The sequence below is a fragment of the Crotalus tigris genome, unplaced genomic scaffold (assembly GCF_016545835.1).
Source record: "Crotalus tigris isolate CLP2741 ecotype Arizona unplaced genomic scaffold, ASM1654583v1 scf7180000024424.1579004, whole genome shotgun sequence".
Taxonomy (NCBI): domain Eukaryota; kingdom Metazoa; phylum Chordata; class Lepidosauria; order Squamata; family Viperidae; genus Crotalus; species Crotalus tigris.
Genome location: NW_024100591.1, coordinates 442,102 through 462,884, shown reverse-complemented (window position 1 = coordinate 462,884; position 20,783 = coordinate 442,102). Strand labels below are relative to the sequence as shown.

Here is a 20,783-nt window from a genome sequence, read left to right as displayed (position 1 = left end):
TAAGGAAAACTAATGTCAAGGTTGTTTCATAAGTCTTTGATTGCCAAATATTTGGGTCTTTTTTTCCTTAATGCTGTTATGACATGCTATAATTTCTCTTGTAATCTGCTTCAGTCCCAATTGTGATCTTTCTCACTTGCAAATATATATTACTAAAGTGATAATGAAAGACAAAGAGCAGAAAATCAAAATGCAAATTTAAATGTTAGAATCGGAGAAATTGAAATGTAAGAGCAAAATTTAATTTAATATGGTTTTAGCCTGCTCTGTTTTGTTGGTCAACTCTATTAAATTTATATCATATTGTTCTTTATTTTATCCAATCCAAGATATCAGATATCATGTGCCACTTTTTCCATAATCCCCAACCAGAATGGCCAGTATCAGGTGCTCTCTGGGGATGAAATAAGCCAATATGATTGTAGTAAATGGGACAGAGTTCAAAGAAAGAGGAAAGTGGTTTGGATTAGTGTATATTCAGTATGTGTGGATAGGAATAAGACTTTTGCCAAAATAGTTAAGATGCAAGGACTTAAGGCAACTTTTAACAACTGAGTACTAAGCTGGAAAAGGCTGGTCTTAATGCCAAACAAAAAAAATCAGATTAAATTAAAACTGATACATTTATTGTTTCCTTTCAATTAATTCAAACTCTATTAGAATTTGAAATATATAACTGAATGTCAAACATGTAACAGCCTACTGGATCAGGATGAAAATCATTTAGGAGGGCAAGCCAATCAAAATTCAGCTCAGATTCTGAATAATTGATTCTCTCTCTCTCTCTCTCTCTCTCTCTCTCTCTCTCTCTCTCTTTCTCTCAAAAACTATGGGCAAGGATAGGAAAGCTTAGGTAAGAATCTGAATTTCAAAAACACAGACGCCCTTTAAAATAATCTTAAACTGTTTTTCCTCTTGGCATTTTAATCAAACCTTCATACCAAGATTTGTGACCCTAGTCAACAATATCCTCCTATAGATTGACAGGAAGAACATGACCCTGCTTGTTATAATGGGGACGTGATTTGCCACCCTTTTCTTTATCTTCTAGGTGAGTAGTAGAGTATGAATGAGGTGTAGGATCTAGGCTATATGAATGACCAGAATACTATATGATATTAAGTGGAAATGTCTATTGCCCTGGAGCCAATGTGGCTGGCCAAGTTATGTACAGAAATGGGATTGGGCGTATGTAGCATTTATTTGTCTTGTGTATTAAAAATCATCTTGCCTGCCAAATGCCATACATCTTCACTAATTCCTAATTGAAGAATAAGCACAGTGAAGACTCACAAATAACAATGGATAATAACTGTGTCATCTTCACACTGTTCAATATAGGGGGAAAAAGGCAAACCGTTCCATCTGAGTGCAAATTAATTAACAGATACACATTTGTCATTAGAAAGGACAACTTTCAGAATCTCTTAAGAGGAACATTTCTCATATCTCCTAATAAGGAATTTCAAGCAAAATAACAGCAAGGATCTGTGGAACTAAAATGGGAAGCTTGATTCTATTAATTAGGGGGATGAACAAGGAGGAGGCTTTTTCTTCCACTGGTAACAGTTTCAATAATGTTACAATGACTATCTTATAAGGAATGCTATCCCATATAGATATACTGTACTTGATTATCATCTACTTCACTCTCCCCTCTTCATGTAATTATAAGGATAAATAAGCAGCACCACTAAAATTCATAACTATAGTCTACAAAAGCTTATACGGCATAACATTTGCTGGATAATTATTTCCAATTAGAAAGTACTACCTGATATGCCTTATTTTAATACACTAACAATGGTAACATAAAGCTAATTGTTAGAATTGTATAATATTAAGAACCCACTTGATCATTCCATCTGCAGAGAACCCTCATGCTACATTTTTGAGCACATGCTTGCAAAGTGAGGTAGTCACTTGAAAATAATTATTAAATGAGAAGGATTAATAGTATTTACTGTCAACAAAGCTGAGACCTTGTAATTTGTTTTACACCTTCCAGAGATGTGAGATTCTTCAAACCAAATGGTTTGAGCATGATTTTGTGCCTAGATCTGTACAAATGGAAATTAATGACAATCCCTAACAGACTGAGTTTCTCATTTCTTTCTTCATTTTCACTTGGCTATACAGTTAACTAGACCAATTATCCATAGTAAAAGTACACCAGTAAATAAATATATGTATGTCCTCTTTTTTTAAAAAAAAAATTGTTATTATTTTCACACTGGAATTCAACTCTTTAAGCTTAAGAGTCAAACATTAAAGAACCACTGGTTTACTACAGGCTATGATAGCAATCCTATATATTTCCTTGCAGTAAGGCCCAGTGATTTCAATAAGACTTTCTTCTGCATAAAGTACTACTATGAAATACATTTATATAATATAACTGAATAAGCCTGTTTATGTGGAAAAACAGCTTCACTTTTAAAACAAAATATATTACGTAGCTCTCCAATAATATTACATAAGTTATTGCAGCTAATAAGTAGAGAAGATCTGAATGTTAAAAAAGCAAGTTTATTATTAAATATCTATTAAAAGATTGAGGGTAAGCCCTTTACCTGATCAATTGCCGAAGAAGCAAAACACACATTGTTTATAATACACAACTGGAACTTTAATCTGCTCTTGTTTTATTTCTGTTTTTCTATTGACAGGTTACATCTTGTATATGATTGGAATGAAACATTTGTAATCACAATAGTGTGGAGGATATTTTAAAAGGACTGTCATTATTCTATGTTATATGGCAAATTTGCTATATATGTAAAACTTATTTTTAGTACAACTAAAATAAGAATTTTTCTGTATTAAGAGTTAATTCTGATAAAAACTTAATGAATATGGATGTGAGTACACAAAAATACAAACACAGAGAACAGACATTAAGTTGTAAGTTTCTGCCAAACTAAGAGTTCGTTTAGTTTTAGTTTTGAGATGTGTGTTTTTGCAAAAAAGCGAGATTAGATTGCTGTAATTTCACACTGTACTTCCAACAAGACACTTATAACATACCTTTAAAGGTCATGCTGAAATGTAATGTAGCAAAGATGGAAGACTGGTTCTTTGAAACAGTGCTGAGGGATTTTAGCTCAATTCTGTCCTATATTTCTAGTTTACTATTTAGTACAGAATTTATTGTTATTGAATGCTCAATAAGGCATAAGTCCAACTTTACCAAATCCATCTGTATATTACAGAGTCACTAAAGGGCAAATCTCATGTTACCTTAATTTAACAAATGAACAATGGAAAACAATCCAGAAATGTTAATATCTTAGATTCTCAGGTTTAGTGGAATTTGAATTTTCTTGACACATGTCGCTTTTTCCTATTTAGTAAGCTGTATAACCTTGCATAACTAGAATTTGACATTGGATAGATACCTCTTAGCATTTTTTTTTTTTTAAAAAAAAGTCAGGGCACAAATCTCCAGGGAACAAAATAGGCTGAGGGTGAATAAGGACAGTCTATGACATTTTCAGTGTTATTTAAATGAAATTAACAGTAGACATAACTATTTCAAGTCAGTGGATGGCGAGGAGCTAGACAGAAGAAAATGTCTAATAATGATAAGTAATGGATTTGTGTGGCCATGCTGTTGGCATTTCAGATGTACATTTGTTACAGAAGCAAGCTCAGGTCCCACGAGGATAAGATAAATGAGGCTTACCAACGGCACAAAGCTCTGAGGATCCAAACCCATGTATCTCATAATTGCTTTTTAGCACTGATTCAAACAAATCCTTTTGACAAAGTAGAGCTAATCCTTTTGCTCACCAAATAAAAATAGTCTGTAAAATGTGGAAAGAATGAGACTAAGCCCTTTTAAACGACTTAGCCCCCTAACATCAGGAAAAAGAGTAAGAGAAATTTGTGGAGTCTAGCAAGGGCTGTGAAGTTTATCGTCACTCTCATTTCTAATACACAACTAAGTACTGTATACATTTGGCTGATTTCAAATGTCCAGCAGGATACGTCCAACAGGAAACCCCAAGAAAGTCAAAGAAATATCCTGAAATAAGGAAAAAGGTGAACCGCTTCTGTATTACTGCCAAGAAAACTAGGTGGACACGTCCATGAAATCCCCAAGAGTCAAAAGAGGTTTTATATCCTTTTCAATCACAAGAACATAGGATAAATCAGATTTTCTGACTCTTATAATTTCTGCCTGAATCTTAAGCTAAGCACAGAGGACCATTTGATGCCTCCTGTCAAATATAATATGGTCTAGGTGGGGAAAGGGCAGTGGATGTTCAGAAAACAGTGAAGCTCAAAATCATTTGCATTTTGTCAGTGAAATCAGCAAAAATTATACAATCATTTGTGTAGGACAGACATGTCAAACACAAGGCCCGGGAGCCAGATGCGGCCCACAAAGTGGTTTCATGTGGCCCGCGAAGCCATCCTGGAAGCAGTGAGGGAACGATCCCCGCTGCCTTGGCCCTGGCCCAGGCCAGCTGGGAGCCAATGTACAATTTTGTGGTGGCCATCTTGGCACTTGCCCCGGTGGACCATGCCTTGGCACTTGCCCCAGTCCCACCCCCTTCTGCCAGAGACCATCAGATCTGTCCCACTCCTGCCCAGGCTTCCATAGGCACTCTTGACGTGAATGATGTAGAACTGGCCACGCCCACCCAGTAGGCCACACCCACTCCATCCACGCCCACCCAGTAGGCTGCACCCACTCTAGTCACACACACCCCCGGGCAACCGCAATGCTGATGAGGTCCTCAGTGAAATTGAGTTTGATATCCCTGGTGTAGGACATCTGCTAATTATGTGACCTTCAGCATTAACCTGTTCAAATATGCTTCTGCTGATATATTTGCCTAGCTAATTTAATATATATGAAAACATGGAATTTTATTTATTATATTTTATTTATCAAGTTGAGATACCACTTATCTTACTCTCAGAGTGATTCTGATGCAATTCTTTCAGTTATAATGGAATAGTGACCTTTGGTGAAGATTTGCTTGTACAAAATTCAAGGTAGGATGAGGAAATACAATGAAGCAGAAAAGATAAATAAATAATTGTCAAAGGAGAAAAACAGAAATATGTGTTCTAGATAAGGAATTATGCATCATCACTCATTGTGACATAGAAAGAAGGGTAGCTATGTCTCAGGTAATTGCTTATGTTCAGAATATCATTCTTTTCTGAAAAAAATGCCATAAGATAGGGCTTTTTTTTCCTTAAAGCAATTCGTGACCTGTCTCCCAACAAATGTGTAGATGAAGCCAAATTAGTTGTGCCATTAATCACTCTTTAGTTTTTGATAACAAAAGCTTTGAAACACAGGAACTGTTTTCTACTGGCTGACCTTCCCAATCACCTCCCCATCCCTCCCAGCAGCTGAGTTCCACTCTCTTTCCCTAGACAATATGACAATTTGCTTGTCCACCTGGTATCAGTATTGTTAGGTTTGTTTGGGAAGCTGTAAAATGCACCCTGAAGGTTACAAGAAAAGTAGCTGGAGACAAGAACTCAGAGTGATATTCAGTGTTGCTTCTTGATTGTATTTTAACAAATACACAAAGTCACTGAATTAAACCAAAACAGATTTAAAACTAAAGCAAACCAAATAATAACAATAGAGAATGCTCCTAAACCAGTGTAGGCCATGCTATTATTTGGAAGATGTCAATGGCCACAGTTGGCAAAGAAATGATGCCAACTTGGTGGGGCGCATGAACAACGTATGAGATCAAACTTTTTTTAAAGAGGATAAGAGAACACAGGGTTTTTATTTATTTATTCATAAAGCTTATTTTTAGCTTGCATGACAGTTTTCAACTTTAGAATGATATGAAATCAACATTCAAAAGGAATTCTGCAGGTGACAAAAAAGACATTTGGGTTCTGCCAGCTGCTCATCATAAATATATCTGCTTTTAGAACCTTACCAAACACCCTTTGCTGATCTATTGTCAAGAGCATTTTTATTGCAAGGTTTCCATACTAAGAAATGCTACCTTAGTATACAAAGTTTAGCTTGGCAAAGTTTTTGTTTATCCTGCCTTTATAATTTTTATAAACAACTCAAGGCAGTGAACATGCTTAATACTCCTTCCTCCTCTTATTTTTCCCACAGCAAAAAAAAAACAAAAAAACAAAAACCGTTGAGTGGGTTGAACTAAGGCGGTACTCCTAAGTAGGCTGGACGGTACTTCCAGATTCAATCCCCAAAGGGTCTCCAAGAATGCATTTTACTGTGCCAATTGTTTTCTGTGGAGTTTTAGTCCACGCATATAGGCATATTTGTTTTTAATCATTATGAAGTTTGTTATATTTGTTGTTAGGCACCCAGAGTTGCATTTTGATGGGGCACCTATATAAATTTATTGAATGAATGAATGAATGAATGAATGAATGAATGAATGAATGGAGTGAGTGAGTGAGTGAGTGAGTGAGTGAGTGAATCAATAAACATGCACAGGGATGGATGTGGTGCGAATGTAGCATTTGTCTACAATGCCTTCAAGCAGCTGCATCTTTTTCACACAATCACATGGTTGCTGTATCCCGAGTACATTTACAAGAGAGCGAACCTTTCTGAAATCAATCAGACTTACTATTTCTCAGCCTAATTTCAAAATCCTTTTGCAAGGGACTTTGGCAGGAGTGATCAATCCTTCCCTCAGCATGTATGGGGGTGAGAAAGAAAAAAAAAAAAGAGAGAGAGAAAAGGATGTCAGAAGGAAAAAAAAGAAAGATGTCAAAGAGAGAGAATAGACTGTACCCACCCCAAAATGCTTCAGCCTCTCCCATCAATAGATGATCATCGAGAACCAAGAGGATGTGGGCTGATGTGCAGAAGGAAAGAACATCATTATGTACCAGAGAACCTCTCTTTATAAGTATGACTCCGGTATACCAATTGAGGTCTCACCAGCTCCGTTTTATACACATTAAAAACATGCTTTACTCAGTCAATTCCAACATAATTTTATCATTTAAAATATGCTAGGAGGATGTTATTTCCGAAGTAATTTCTTCCAGTAATCTCTTAATTGTGGAGCCTACAGTAAAAAGCCTTTTTGTATGAATGCGAAGGATTAGACTGAGCCCCCTTAAAAGCCTCAGCACACTGAACGAAGTGTGCAGAATATGTTTAATTTTCCTGTTAGGATTTTGAGGTGTATAGTATATTCCCATAAATATGGAAGAGTAGGAACTAATCTGAAAATCAGAGATGCCCTATGGTTAAAAAAAAAGCAAATATATTTTGCAATGACATTTCATGAGGTAAAAAATTTAACACCCACATCACAGAATGTAACTGCAGTGCTGGAAATTCCACAGCAACCACAATCCTGACTGTTGTCTCGAAGAAAAAAGGAACATTCTGTGGCAAATAACACTGTTTCTTTGTTCAAAAGTATGAGGTTCTCTCCCCCCCCCCAGTGACAGAGAGGATAAATAAATACAGCAAGTATGATGAATGACTATCATATGCTAAATAGCAGAAAATGTTAGCTTTCTGATTAAAGGAGAAAAAAACAGAATCTTTCAGGCCTAGCTTTAACATCGTTTCTGATAGATAGCAGCTATATTTCAAAATACTTACTTTGACAGCTGTGTACTTTAAACTGCTTTATTTCTCTTTAAGTTTCTTTTTTCCCAGAAGAGAGAACAAACAAAACCTCAACTTATAGTCGTGAAAGTGCACTGAAAACAAGGCTTTTTCGAACGCCAAAGAAAAACTAGGATATTCTAGCAGAAAAAATAGAAGCCTTAATCAAACTATATTTTGAATCATATGGCATTTATATTAAATGCATTTTAATTTAATGAGAACCTTTAATAAAATGAGATTGTTTTCTTAAGAGCAAAGTTCATCTGCTTTCTTTTAATACCCTTCACTAATTCTAAACAAATAGAGCTTCATGCAATGTTGTAAGACTTAAATGATTTCCTGGGGCCAAAATCAACCTCAATCACATACAATGATCAGTGGAATCCTGGTGGGGGAGATATTTTAAATTAAAAAAATAAACAAAAAAGATCATGGCCCCAACCTGCTGATTAAAACTCCACCCCTTTCAAAAGTGTAATTTGTGATTGTGATTGCCACTGTGATCTTTTATTTTTATTTTTAGTTACACCCCCCCACACTCACGAAACACCTTATCAAGGGTTCAGATTATATTTGAACCACAACTGGATATCCATAGATCTCTTTCTCTGAAGAATTATAAAATGGATCTTGAATCACAGATGATATTATCAAGCTGAATGTTTTTTCTAAAGCAAGATATAAGAGCATAAGAATTTTCTGGCCAAGAGCTGCCTTTGACCATGCTATACCATGCTGGGGACTGTATGCAGCACCAAAAAAATACAGTAAGCAGCATATCAGAAAGACTGGTTTTGATTTGATATATTAAATTAAGTATAGAGAGTTGTAATATTTAAAAGTTAGAATGAAAACTGGGAAGACTTGGATTTTAATCCCACCTTCAGCCATAGAGGCTGCTGGATGACTTTGGTCCAATTATTATCTCTAACAACGAAACAGATCATGCAATACCTCCTAATAGTCAGTGTAAATGAAAAATACATAGGATATTCACTGTCCTGGCTGAAGGGGAGAGGGCCATGTCAGGAAGAATAAAGAGACATTCTAGCTTAGAGTGCATTCAGGGGTGCAAATGTCTGACATCAAATCCTTAGGTCTATATCCGCCATTTTCCAAGAGAATGAAGAGTCTGGCAAGATTTTTGTAATATTGGTGATCAACAATAAACTATCTGTTTGGGTCTATCCATGATTGATGCTGGTTGCTTGCATCAGATATACACTGTATAAATATAGAGAAATTCCCCTCTTCTCCAAAAGAAGTATGTGGAAGTAATGAAAAAACCCACATGGTTATGGGGTATACAATAACTTCCCATAATACCTGTATCTCCTTTGAGAGCTTAAAGCAATGGTTCTTAAACTGGGGGTAATTTTGGAATATCCTGAGGTTACACAATTTGTTATTGCTTGTTTGTGAGTTAAGGATCCATTTTGGAACAGATATTGCTAAGGCACTTGTGTAAAAAACAGTCTGTTTGGAGGTTGGTTTTCTTTTGTTGTTTGTTTGTGTGGTGTTGTTATCTGAGATTGAAAAAAGGACTAATTGAGTCAAACAATTTAAGACCTACTAGCATAAACGAAGGTGGACTATTTATACCATTTTGATAGTTCAACAAAGAAAGCATGGCTAAAATAAACTGAAGAAAATGAGATGATTACTATCAGGAGATTCTGGACACAAAGTAGGTTATCAATATAATGAATAAAATTAAATAAAATACAGTTGCTAAGATTGTTCTTCATGTACTTAAAACCCTTCCATTGTTCTGTATTAGAAACTGAAAGCTATACAGAAAATGTTGGAGGACACATGCAGTGTCTTGAAGCTCAATTATACTAAGAGAAATCCCAGATCTCAAGATTCAGGTTTCTAGTTAGACAATCACAACTGCTGTTTTTCTTTGAATGAATTATGAGGAAGACCTGCTAGTAATATATCAAACTTTCATGGAACCGACATGCAAATATCTCTGCTGTTGATAACTGTAATGAAGAAATATAAGAACTGTTTCTATCAATAGCTAAAGATAAATATTTTTTCCTGACTTAAGGATTAAATTACTCAGTGAATGACTATATGAAGTAAACATTTTAAATCAGTGATAGACCTGTAATTCTTTTGAAATGAGCAGCTAAAGAAACTCTACTAACTTTATGTATGCAAACACATAGCATGTTATCCCTCTTCCTCAACCCATTTACAGCAAATGTGACAGAATTTGTGACAACAACTTCTTAACTAATACTGCTGGAATCTGTGTCCTTATTTAAGAATCAGTTCAAGTAAGCAAAAAAACAAAGATAAATATTTCAATTTCCACAGCACTATTGGGTTCTTCTGGTATTGAGTAGTGGCCTTCATCTGTATCTTATTACAATGTTTTGCTGACCATCAGAGACCATCTTTCATTTTGTTCTACTTTAGTCTTTTCCTCTTTATTAGAGCAAGACAGAGCAACCAACTCTATTACTTCCCAAACTTGATACTGATTTTGCCTTGCTTTCGCAACAGCTATCCAACAAGCTTGAATATGAGTTGTGACTGCCTGCTTAAAGCACATCACCTCAATAATTCTCAAACAATAGAAGCATGTCACATGCACGGTTATGAAACGACATAAAAGTTGACCCAGCTCTATTTATATAACTGCAGTTGTTACAGCTATTATTTTAACCAAGTCAGAACAAACTTTACAAAAGTTTCAGAACGCTGATCCTTGCTATACTTTGTTAGGCCCTTGCTGGCAGAACAGGAATGACATATACTGTGAACAGCATTTCCTTCTGAAAGGTTTACAGGATGAGGAGCTGAGGAACTGAGCAAAACTCACTCTTCAGCATTTTGTGTTCATAGTAAGGCCAACAATAGCTCAGAGCAATGATGAACGAGAACAGAGAAGACCTCCTTTGAAAGCTGCTGATGTTGCATTAAGGAAAGCTAAGGATTTACAGTATTTACATTGTTTTAGTTAAGCTTGCATTAACTATCCATCACAAAACCCTCCATGCTTTTAACACAATGTCCTTTCTTGTCATCCATCTATCCCTCTTTGAGTCAACAGACCAAAGCTAAAGTAATTGAGCTAGAAAAGGGCAAGAACATTTTTATTACTCCAGCTCTACCTTCTCAGAGTAAAATACATAGGGCTATACATGACAAAAATGTTACATTTAAAATGCATTACAAAACAAATCAACAAGACTAATTTTTCCAAAACAGGGGTTATATGAGTTTATTAATTCACATTCCTAATAACCATTTTATACACTTGTCTATTGATTTTTATAAAAACATTCTATGTAGTTTTTTATAATTCTATAATCAGAACAAGTAGATGACAGAAAGGCTGAACATACCTGAATAAGAGAAACATTGTGTAGACTAAGTCTGAAGAGGTAGTTCCTGTGTGAGCAAGCAGATGAAATTAGAGAAGGTTTAGTTACACAAAATATTTTATCTGAGTAAAGAAACACAAATATTATATCATCATAAAGCATGAACATAATTTTCTATAGGCACTGAATCAAACCTAAAGGATCAAACAATTCCAAATATATACTGCTCTATATTAGCTGGTTTTTAAATGAATTCTGTAACATAAATAAAACTCTGAAAGGCTCTATCCTGTTCTATTCAAAGTAAAAAAATAAAGATAAAGGTTTCCACTGTCCAGTTGTATGTGACTCTAGACGATGGTGTTCATGTCCATTTCCTAGCTGGAGGAGCCAGTGTTGTCCAAAGATGCTTCTGTGATCATGTGGCTGGCATGACTATATGCACAGAGAAAGCTGTTACCTTCCCACCAAAGGGGTACCTATTTATCTATTTGCATTTGCATTGTTTCAAACTGCTATGTAGGTAGGAGCTGGGGCAATCAAAGGGAGTTCACCCCATCACATGGTACTTGGATCTTGAACAATAAAATCCTGACAATAAATTAAGGTTATCACTATGTATAAAGAACATTTTTCCCTCCAAATACAGCAAATGGAAATGTCTGATACCTTAAGAAGCATTCCAATTCCATACTAAGAAATTTGTACTGAAGAAACACTGTAGATCTAATTCAGCGATTAATATTGATCTCCAAGGTTTGATGAGACTATCCATTATTATGATTCGACATACAGTATAGTCAGCCAGATATTTAAATTGGATTTGGTATTTTTATCCACCAATCAAGTTCTTCCCAAGGCAGAAATTTCTTTTAAGTGTTAAAAGTACTGTTGCATGATATAAGCTGTTCCAATGAAAGCTGCCTTTTGTAATTGACCAATGGTGATTTTGTCATACCGATGGAATTCAAGTCATGCTCCAAATGTTCTGGGATTGCACTCAGGGGGCATATTAGTACTATCTTTGCTTTCTTTTGCCATAGTTGTTCTACTTCTATTTGCAGGTCTTTATATTTTGATTTTCTCCATTCTTTCTCCTCTCTTCTGCTATCTCCAGGTACTGGAGATCCACTATCCAAACTTTTTTTTGGGTCTTTCTTATAGACATTATTATTCTTTAAAGTATTAGTTATTAAATTGTTTTCATATACTATTATTTGGGGGTCTGAAACCTCATGAAGAGGTCAATGAGTTGAAGAGTCTAATTTAATCTGTCTACCAAAAACACAAAATATAGCATTACCACGTCACAAATATCAAATATCAGAAAAATTAAGGGGGGGGGGAAGCAAAAGATAATAGCATTCTTTGTGTCAAGTACACACAGATGGTCAACATATGAAGTCCGCTCTATTCACTAATAAAATGAATACTAATGACTTGTCACATACAGACAGCTGCTACAGGATGTGATTTAAAATGGCTCCAAATATTAAGTATCTTCCATTCATATAAACCACACTATATGTTTGATGTGGAGGATCCACTGTCAGGTTTTCTTAAAAATTAGACATGCAAAGATGTAAAAAAAAAAAAAAGGGACATCTAATCTGAATCAGGACAGCAGTGCTGGAGAAGAGTGCTAACCTTTTCAACACCATCAATTACTTCACTACCCAGAGCCCAGGCTGCATTTTCTCCCTTCAAAGCAAGTATGAGTTTCTGGAAACAGCATTCAGATGGAAGCCACAGCACAAGGAGAATAGGGTTAAAATGTCTCTACTGCAGATCTGAATCTATTCCTATTGCCAAGCTTAAGATGATAGGAAACCCTACCACAAACTGCTTGTTCCATATATTGCTTAATTCTGAAATAATTAACATTTCCTCTGTCTCCCTCTTCCTGATCTTCTTTCTTTTTTTTTTCTTTTAATGAGCCAAGCAAACTCTACTTAAGCAAATGCTGGATACTGTATTACAAAAGAGCATGGCTGTGATTTATGAATCTAACTTTCACCCTTGGGAAAGTTCTGAGCATATTACTTGAATTTAAATTGTGTCTGGGCATGAAGTCAATCCATCCTGCAAACCTCTGTCCAACTGCTGCATCATATAATTAATACACCTCTTTTGAGCACTGTATATTTAAAATATTGTGTTTGTCTGCTTTCGTCAATTTGGAGGGCTAAAGGCTTGGCTTCCTCTGAATGATCATATACAACCAGTCTAGGTTAATGATTAAAGTGTTGATCTAAGACAGTGGTTCTCAACCTGTGGGTCGGGACCCCATTTGGGGTCGAACGACCATTTCACGGGGGTCGCCAAACAATGCAGTCCGCCATTTTTTCCCCCTTTTCCTTAGCTGTGCTACTCCCTTTTATTCTATTGGCTTTTGAAAGCCAATAGAATAGACTCTCTTGAATAGAGTCTAATTCTATTGGCTTTCAAAAGCCAATAGGAATTGTCCAGGCTGTCTCTGCCCTGCTGAGCCCACCAAAAGCCCCATTCTGCAAACGGTGCTGCACCAGTTGAGTAGTCCTCGACTTATGACCAGTTGAGTAGTTCTTGACTTACGACTGGTTGGGGGTCGCTGCATTAAAAAGGTTGAGAACCACTGATCTAAGATTTAAACCGAGACTCACTGATGGAACCTATTGGCTGACTTTGGGCCAATGATCTATTTTCAGAAAGCATTTTAAAAATGTTAAAACTATGTTGGTTTGGGCTGCCTCATTCAATTTTGTTATATTTGCATGGTGTGAATGGTCCTGTGGAAACAGTATACTTTTCAGACAAAATCTGATTCTTTCTTTCTTCAGCTCTTTTACCTGTGCCGTTAGAGCAGCGGTTCTCAACCTATGGGTCGCGACCCCATTTGGGGTCGATCGCCCATTTTTCGGGGGTCGCCAAAGGCGGCGATCCGCCATTTTCCGCGGTGCCGTGCACGCGAGCTGCGCATGGAGGCGGCACCGCACACGCGCGCTGCGCATGGGGGCGGCACCGCGCATGCATGCTGCGCATGGGGCGGCACCGCGCATGTGCGCCGCGCATGCACGTTGCGCATGGGGTGGCGTCATGCACGCACGCCACGCGTGGGGGGGCTTCGCACACGCGTGTCGCGCATGGGGGCGCCGCCGCGCATGCACACCGCGTGTGGGGCCCCGCCCCCATGCGCGCAGCCCGGCGCATGCGCAGAACGTTTGTGTGACGGGGGTCGCCGTCACACAAACGTTGAGAAGCACTGCGTTAGAGCTTTAGTAGATAAAAAGGTTGATCTTTTACAGTTTGAATATAAATTGAGGCAGGATTTATTTTCTAACTGAGTCTGGGGTAGCAATGCTATATTGTTTCATTTGCTTTTTGGAATAATCTATTTATTCCTGCAAGGGTCAATCAATAGTGGATCTCAGCCCTTAACAAAATGAAACCAGAATATATCAAGTGGAACAATTTTATTCCAAGCAAAAAAACAATTCCTTTTTTTGTTTCTTTATTCTCTGAGCTAAACCATGGCTTGAAGTTATTTCTTCTGTTTCTTGCATTCTCAGAGTTAAAACATATCTTACCATGCTGTATGAACTTAACCAATAAATAATTGGTTACTTTAATAGCTTCTTAAAAAAAAAGGAAATTTCAGCATGGTTTATATATTACTGTACAACAAAATCTGAATGACTGCTCTGGTACAGATTAGAAACAACTCCAAGTCACATATGTGAACTAGTCAGCATGCATGCAGTCATACAACTGTGTGTCGGTATGTAATCTAATTACCCACTGTAGTATCAGTGTCCTTTCAGCTTTTCTAAGGCATTTGGTTATACATGTGGAAGTTTTTGCCATTACTGTCGAAGCTATATTTTCCTTATTATTCAACGTACATTCTCTTATTTTTATTTGAAATCTAGGAGCCTATTTTAGTCAACTTACTATACCTTTAGGTTTGAGCTTTAATTCCAATACATCCATACATTTTCCATACTCCTATGTCTTGCTATTGCAAAAAAATACTATCCTGCATAAAGTATCGAGCAAATAATATACCTTTCTTAGGGGCAACAAAAGGTTTAGCAGCTTTGCCTTCCCATTCTTGTTAAGAATGCTATTTAAATGCATTGGGTTTGGATAACTCATAAGAAAAAATTGACACTAGCAATAGCCCGCCTCCTAGAAACACTGTATATTTTGACTGAATAAATAATTTTAATATTTAAGCTAATTCTTTCAAGGCTATCAGATGGAAATACATCAGAACTAATAAAATATCAATATGGGATAGCATATTAATTATAGCATATCTATTTCTGAACGAAATAGAGAACACATTTGCATTAACGTAGTATGCATTTTCAGTTCTAAACATTATTGTGATTCTTCACCAAATTTGTAGGGAAATTTGGATTCATGTTTACAGGGGACTGATGCCAAAACTTATGCAAACACCCCCCCCACACACACACACACAAACACAAACCTTCCTCTGCCATGCCATCCAACACTATCTCAAAATCCAGTTACAAGATAAAGGAAACCATGTGTAATGCTTCTTAAAGCATGCAGAAACTATGTATATTTATAGGGTTAGTGCTGGAATTCTACTTTGTAAAATTGGAGATGAAAATTGTATCAACCGATGATACCTTATCTAGAATGTCTTTTTGCAGGGATGCCATTACATTTCATAACTGGCTCATCTAGACTTTCCATACATCTGGAAGCCTGCAATATTTTATTTATTTTAACATGGGTTATTTATATGTTGACAGGAAGACAGGAACATTGTCCATGGGGTCGCGACGGGTCGGACACGACTTCGCAATTAACAACAACAATTTATATGTTCCTTCACCAGAACATTCTGAGTGGTGTAGATCTGTAAAACATTCAATAAAACTATTAAAACGACTATAAGTAGTCCTCGATTTATAACCACAGTTGGGATTGTTAGGTGAAGCACACCCAATTTTATGACATTTTTGCCATGGCCATTAAGCGAATCATGTGGTTATAGTAAGCAAATCACATACTTATTTAGCATATCTGTTTTTTCCTTTCGACTTTGCTTGTCAGAAGCTCTTGGGAAGATCATAAAAGGCAATCACATGACCCTGGGACACTGCAACCATCATAAATGCCAAACACCCAAACTTTGAACACATAACCATGGGGACACCGTGATGTTGCAAGTTACTTTTCAAGTACTGTCATAACTTCGCTAAAGGAATGGTCATAAATCAAGAACTACCAGTACATAGGATCATATCAGGCTGAAAAATCCATCCCCAAATGATTGCTTACAACAGCTTGGCATCCTCCCTTCAGAAGGCTCTATGGGACATCAGCTGTACACTCACCGAACAGATACTACCAAACTGCACACCTGACAAAGCTGTGATTCTGAGTGTATTATCAGCTGGATTGGATTACAGTCATAAGACTTGGGTCAACATTAATACAATGAAATTATGCTCCTGAACACAAAAATCCCTACTGTAGTTTATTGATTCTAAGAGAAGGCAATATTCTGATTCACAACCCAGCCAAAACTTTCAGGGAATTAAATCAGATAATCCTACTCTAGTATATTTAATTATAACCTATGCTCTATAGACTTACTGTAATTCCTTCAAAATCTTAATTCTGTCAATCACTCTATCAGCATCTCACCCAGCCAAATTTTATATTCAGTTTTCTGCCAGTGCCCAAACATTTTTAAACTCTATTACTTGCGTTTTGGTATCCATATATTTACCAGAGCTGGATATAGCAGTATATATATCCATAGTGTATTCCTCAAAAAGAATATGTACCAAACATTTTAAGCAGATATTAATTATATCTCTGGAAAAAAATCAAGGTGAACTATGAATATGACTGGACCGTTTTCTTGGTGGGAGGGGGAATGGTGAATAAGTAGTTGAAATCATAATTTATTTATTTTTGTTTGTCTTTCCTACAAACCTCCACTGTCCACACAACATACTGTATGCTCATTTCTAATGGGGCAGTTGTTTAGCTGCAATCTCCTAACTAAAAAACAAAAGAAAAAAAAAAGAAAAATAGTTCAACCATCCTTTCAAGCCGAACCAGTTACAAGAGCATTTGATCTGGAAAAAGACATTTTCTCAACTGGAAATTGAAAAGAAATTAATTTGCCTTTGAATTTTTCCCACAATGCCTGTTTTCCCCTCTTCTTTAGGAAGATTAATGCCTTCTTCCAAGCATCAGTATAACACACACTATCAGCCCCAAGAAAAGCACACAGTGGTTTTCTATGAGAGGTCCTAATCCCAATCCCAAAAGAAGGAAATACATAATAATGCCTTTGTATCCCTGACTTTCTCGAGTTCCTCAAAATGAAAGAGTGAGCACTTTGCACAAGTTCCAACAAACGTGTTAATGATGTCCGTTTCTAAAAGAAAAAAAAGGTTGTAAAAGAATGCCACTAGGTTCTACTTCATGCAAAAGTTGGCATTTCACTCCGAATGCAACCTGTGCAAATACTGGCTAAAAATAATGTAACTGGCTAGTACTGTTACTACTACAAAACATTTGGAAATCCATTGGGGGTCCAAGTATATGTTTCTAATTTGCTACAATTGTCTTCACTTTTCCCTTTGCTTTTAAAATACCTCATGGCAACAACAGCAGGCTGTTCAGGCCAATACCCATTTGACTCAGCATTTCCTGGAATACCTATAAGGTCATACCTGGAAGCCATGCCTGAACAGCAAGTTTGTATGGTGGATCTCCATAGTATGGAAAGAAAAAGCCTGATTTATTTTAGCAGCCACACAGGGCTCTCCAACACAAGTTTCTCTTTTGCACAGTGCTTCATGAAAGGCTAATATGGAGTCGTAGCTGTGAAGGGCCCAACACTGATATAATGTAATGTATTTTAAAAAGGAAGAAAATAGTGAAAAACCTGGTCTCTGTTCGTTATGCAACATTTTTTCCCCAATTAATTGGGGAAAAAAACACCCACACCCAGCTTAATTTTTAGAGAGTCATGTATTTTTAGCACAGGGGCTAATAAATAACTACACATTATCTCTACAAAATGGGTTATACTTACATGCACTACAGAAATTTCACTTTATATAGAACTGAGGAACTATTCCAACTTCAAAAATAGTTTAGAAAGATAATTCCAGACAGTGCAACATTCACTCACTCACTCACTCATTCAATTTCTATAGCTGTCCAACTCAATCAAGTGACAAACATGAGCTGTTTGATGCTGAGCCTATTTAGGAATGCATATTGTGAGACAATGAGACGTACTTATTTAATTACATAAACTATTTCAAAAGCACTTGGAACTCATTGCATGGGTCACCAAATTATTTTCAAACAAAATTTAAAGACCTATAAAAAGATAGTTCTATGTGAAATGCATTGCTTCTTTATAAACATTAGTTAACATCAGCTTTATCAGAGAACACTTTGCAGTGATTCTTTTCATAAGCTGTTTAGCATTCAAACTTAAGGCTCACCTTCTTAAATACAAGAATTAACAATTTAAGAAGGTCTTCCAAAACAGTTCCATTCAAAGTTTTAAATATAGGATAATTGCTTTTAATTGTTTTATTTCTATGTTTTTAAAACTGCTTTTGAAGTAATTTAGATATTTCCAAATAAATATGATTCCCAATCCCAGAATGCTCTTACATACACTCAGCATCAAACAATACTTACATTACATACTACTGAATAATTTCAAACAAACCATCTGTACTATACTGTTTGCATCATGATATCACACCCAACACATTTCCTATAGCAATAGCACTTAGACTTATATACTGCCTCACAGTGCTTTACAGCCCTCTCTAAGCAGTTTGGAGCCAGCATATTGCCCCCAACCATCTGGGTCCTCATTTTATCGACCTCAGAAGGATGGAAAGCTGAGTCAACTTTGAGCTGGTAAGAATCAAACTGCCAAACTGCGGGTAGCCGACATATGGTTTGTTATAGGCACCTCTGATAACATTATAAATAACATGCACTGTGTAACCATTTTAACTTTTTCATCTTAACATAATTATTGTTGTAATTATGTATAAACTGGTGGGAAATATTGAAAGGGTTTCAAATAGAAGGTGATGATATTTTGATTCCTTGTTATATTCTTGGAATAAGTCAGAACGATTATAAAATGATAAAAGCCTTATGTAGAATATCAGTGTACAGTAAAGAAAGTAACATCTGCTTTTTACATTTTCCCTTCTTGATCATTGGAGTTTTGGCTGTCTCTTAATTACCTGCTGCTACCAAGCTATTGTATGATTTATTTTTAAAGCTCTTTTTCAAACCATTACGGATTTTTTGTTGTACTAACGATTAATTATTTGATTGACTGATAATCTACTTCTGCTCCAGTAAGCACTCAAGATTTTTATATATCTATATATCATATATATTAAAATAGAAAAATAACATTAACATGACATTTTGACACTATCTTCAAGAGATTTAAAATAAGTACATACAGAAGTATTGAAGATTTATTCTTATTATATCATCTAGGGAAAAATTCTTCACACTTTAGTTGGCTTTTAACTTACTGTAGCATAATACAAAATGGAACAAGGAAATGAATGTTTTTTACTGTTTTAAATGTTAGCACTGACAAATATGAAGGTGTGATCCTTCAACATCCTTTGTAGGAAAACACTCAGTAAAAAACAGCAGGCATAAGGTTGTTTAGCTCCAGGGGCTATTGGATTATCTGTTTATCTTTAGGTTGGGATATTGGTAGTATAGAAATAATTTAAAGTACAAAGAAGATGCATTGGACAATTTACAAACAGACTATGTCAAATAAATAAATAAACAAACACAGAGAGTTCTCTCAGCATCTGATATTTAGATGCAAGGTAATACACTAGAGAAGGGGTGTCAAACTCAATTTCATTGAGGGTTGCATCAGCATTGTGGTTGCCCTCGGGGGGCTGGGTGGGTGTGGCTGGGTTGGGTGTGGCCTACTGGGTGGGTGTGGCCAGCTTGACATCGCTCGTGTCAGGAGCACCTGTGCAGGCCTGGGGCAGATTCAAGGGTCTTCGGCAGAGGAGGGTGGGACCGAGACGAGCGCCAGAACAGGAGCTTCACCATCCCTCTGGCGCTCGTCTCGGTCCCACCCTCCTCTGCCGAAGACCCTTGAATCTGCCCCAGGCCTGCACAGGTGCTCCTGACACGAGCGATGTCAAGCTGGCCACACCCACCCAGTAGGCCACACCCAACCCAGCCACACCCACCCAGCCCCCCGAGGGCAACCACAATGCTGATGCAACCCTCAATGAAATTGAGTTTGACACCCCTTCTCTAGTGTATTACCTTGCATCTAAATATCAGATGCTGAGAGAACTCTCTGTGTTTGTTTATTTATTTATTTGACATAGTCTGTTTGTAAATTGTCCAATGCATCTTCTTTGTACTTTAAATTATTTCTATACTACCAATATCCCAACCTAAAGATAAACAGATAATCCAATAGCCCCTGGAGCTAAACAACCTTATGCCTGCTGTTTTTTACTGAGTGTTTTCCTACAAAGGATGTTGAAGGATCACACCTTCATATTTGTCAGTGCTAACATTTAAAACAGTAAAAAACATTCATTTCCTTGTTCCATTTTGTATTATGCTACAGTAAGTTAAAAGCCAACTAAAGTGTGAAGAATTTTTCCCTAGATGATATAATAAGAATAAATCTTCAATACTTCTGTATGTACTTATTTTAAATCTCTTGAAGATAGTGTCAAAATGTCATGGTGTTGCAGGAAGGCAAAATGTGTGGGTGAGAGGGAAGCCTACTCTCTCTCCGCGCAAGGAGACCCAGCTTTGTA

The 20,783-nt window shown here is 36.6% G+C and overlaps 1 protein-coding gene across 17 annotated transcripts in view; it reads right to left on the bottom strand.

Moving 5' to 3' along the window:
- SEMA5B (semaphorin 5B) overlaps positions 1-20,783 on the bottom strand; it is a 543,893-nt gene that overhangs the window by 133,243 nt on the left and 389,867 nt on the right. For all 17 annotated transcript variants that reach the window (XM_039330065.1, XM_039330083.1, XM_039330082.1 and 14 more), the window contains one exon: positions 10,960-11,005. In XM_039330065.1, coding sequence (XP_039185999.1) covers positions 10,960-11,005 — 46 coding nt within the window. The remainder of the gene's footprint in view (positions 1-10,959; positions 11,006-20,783) is intronic.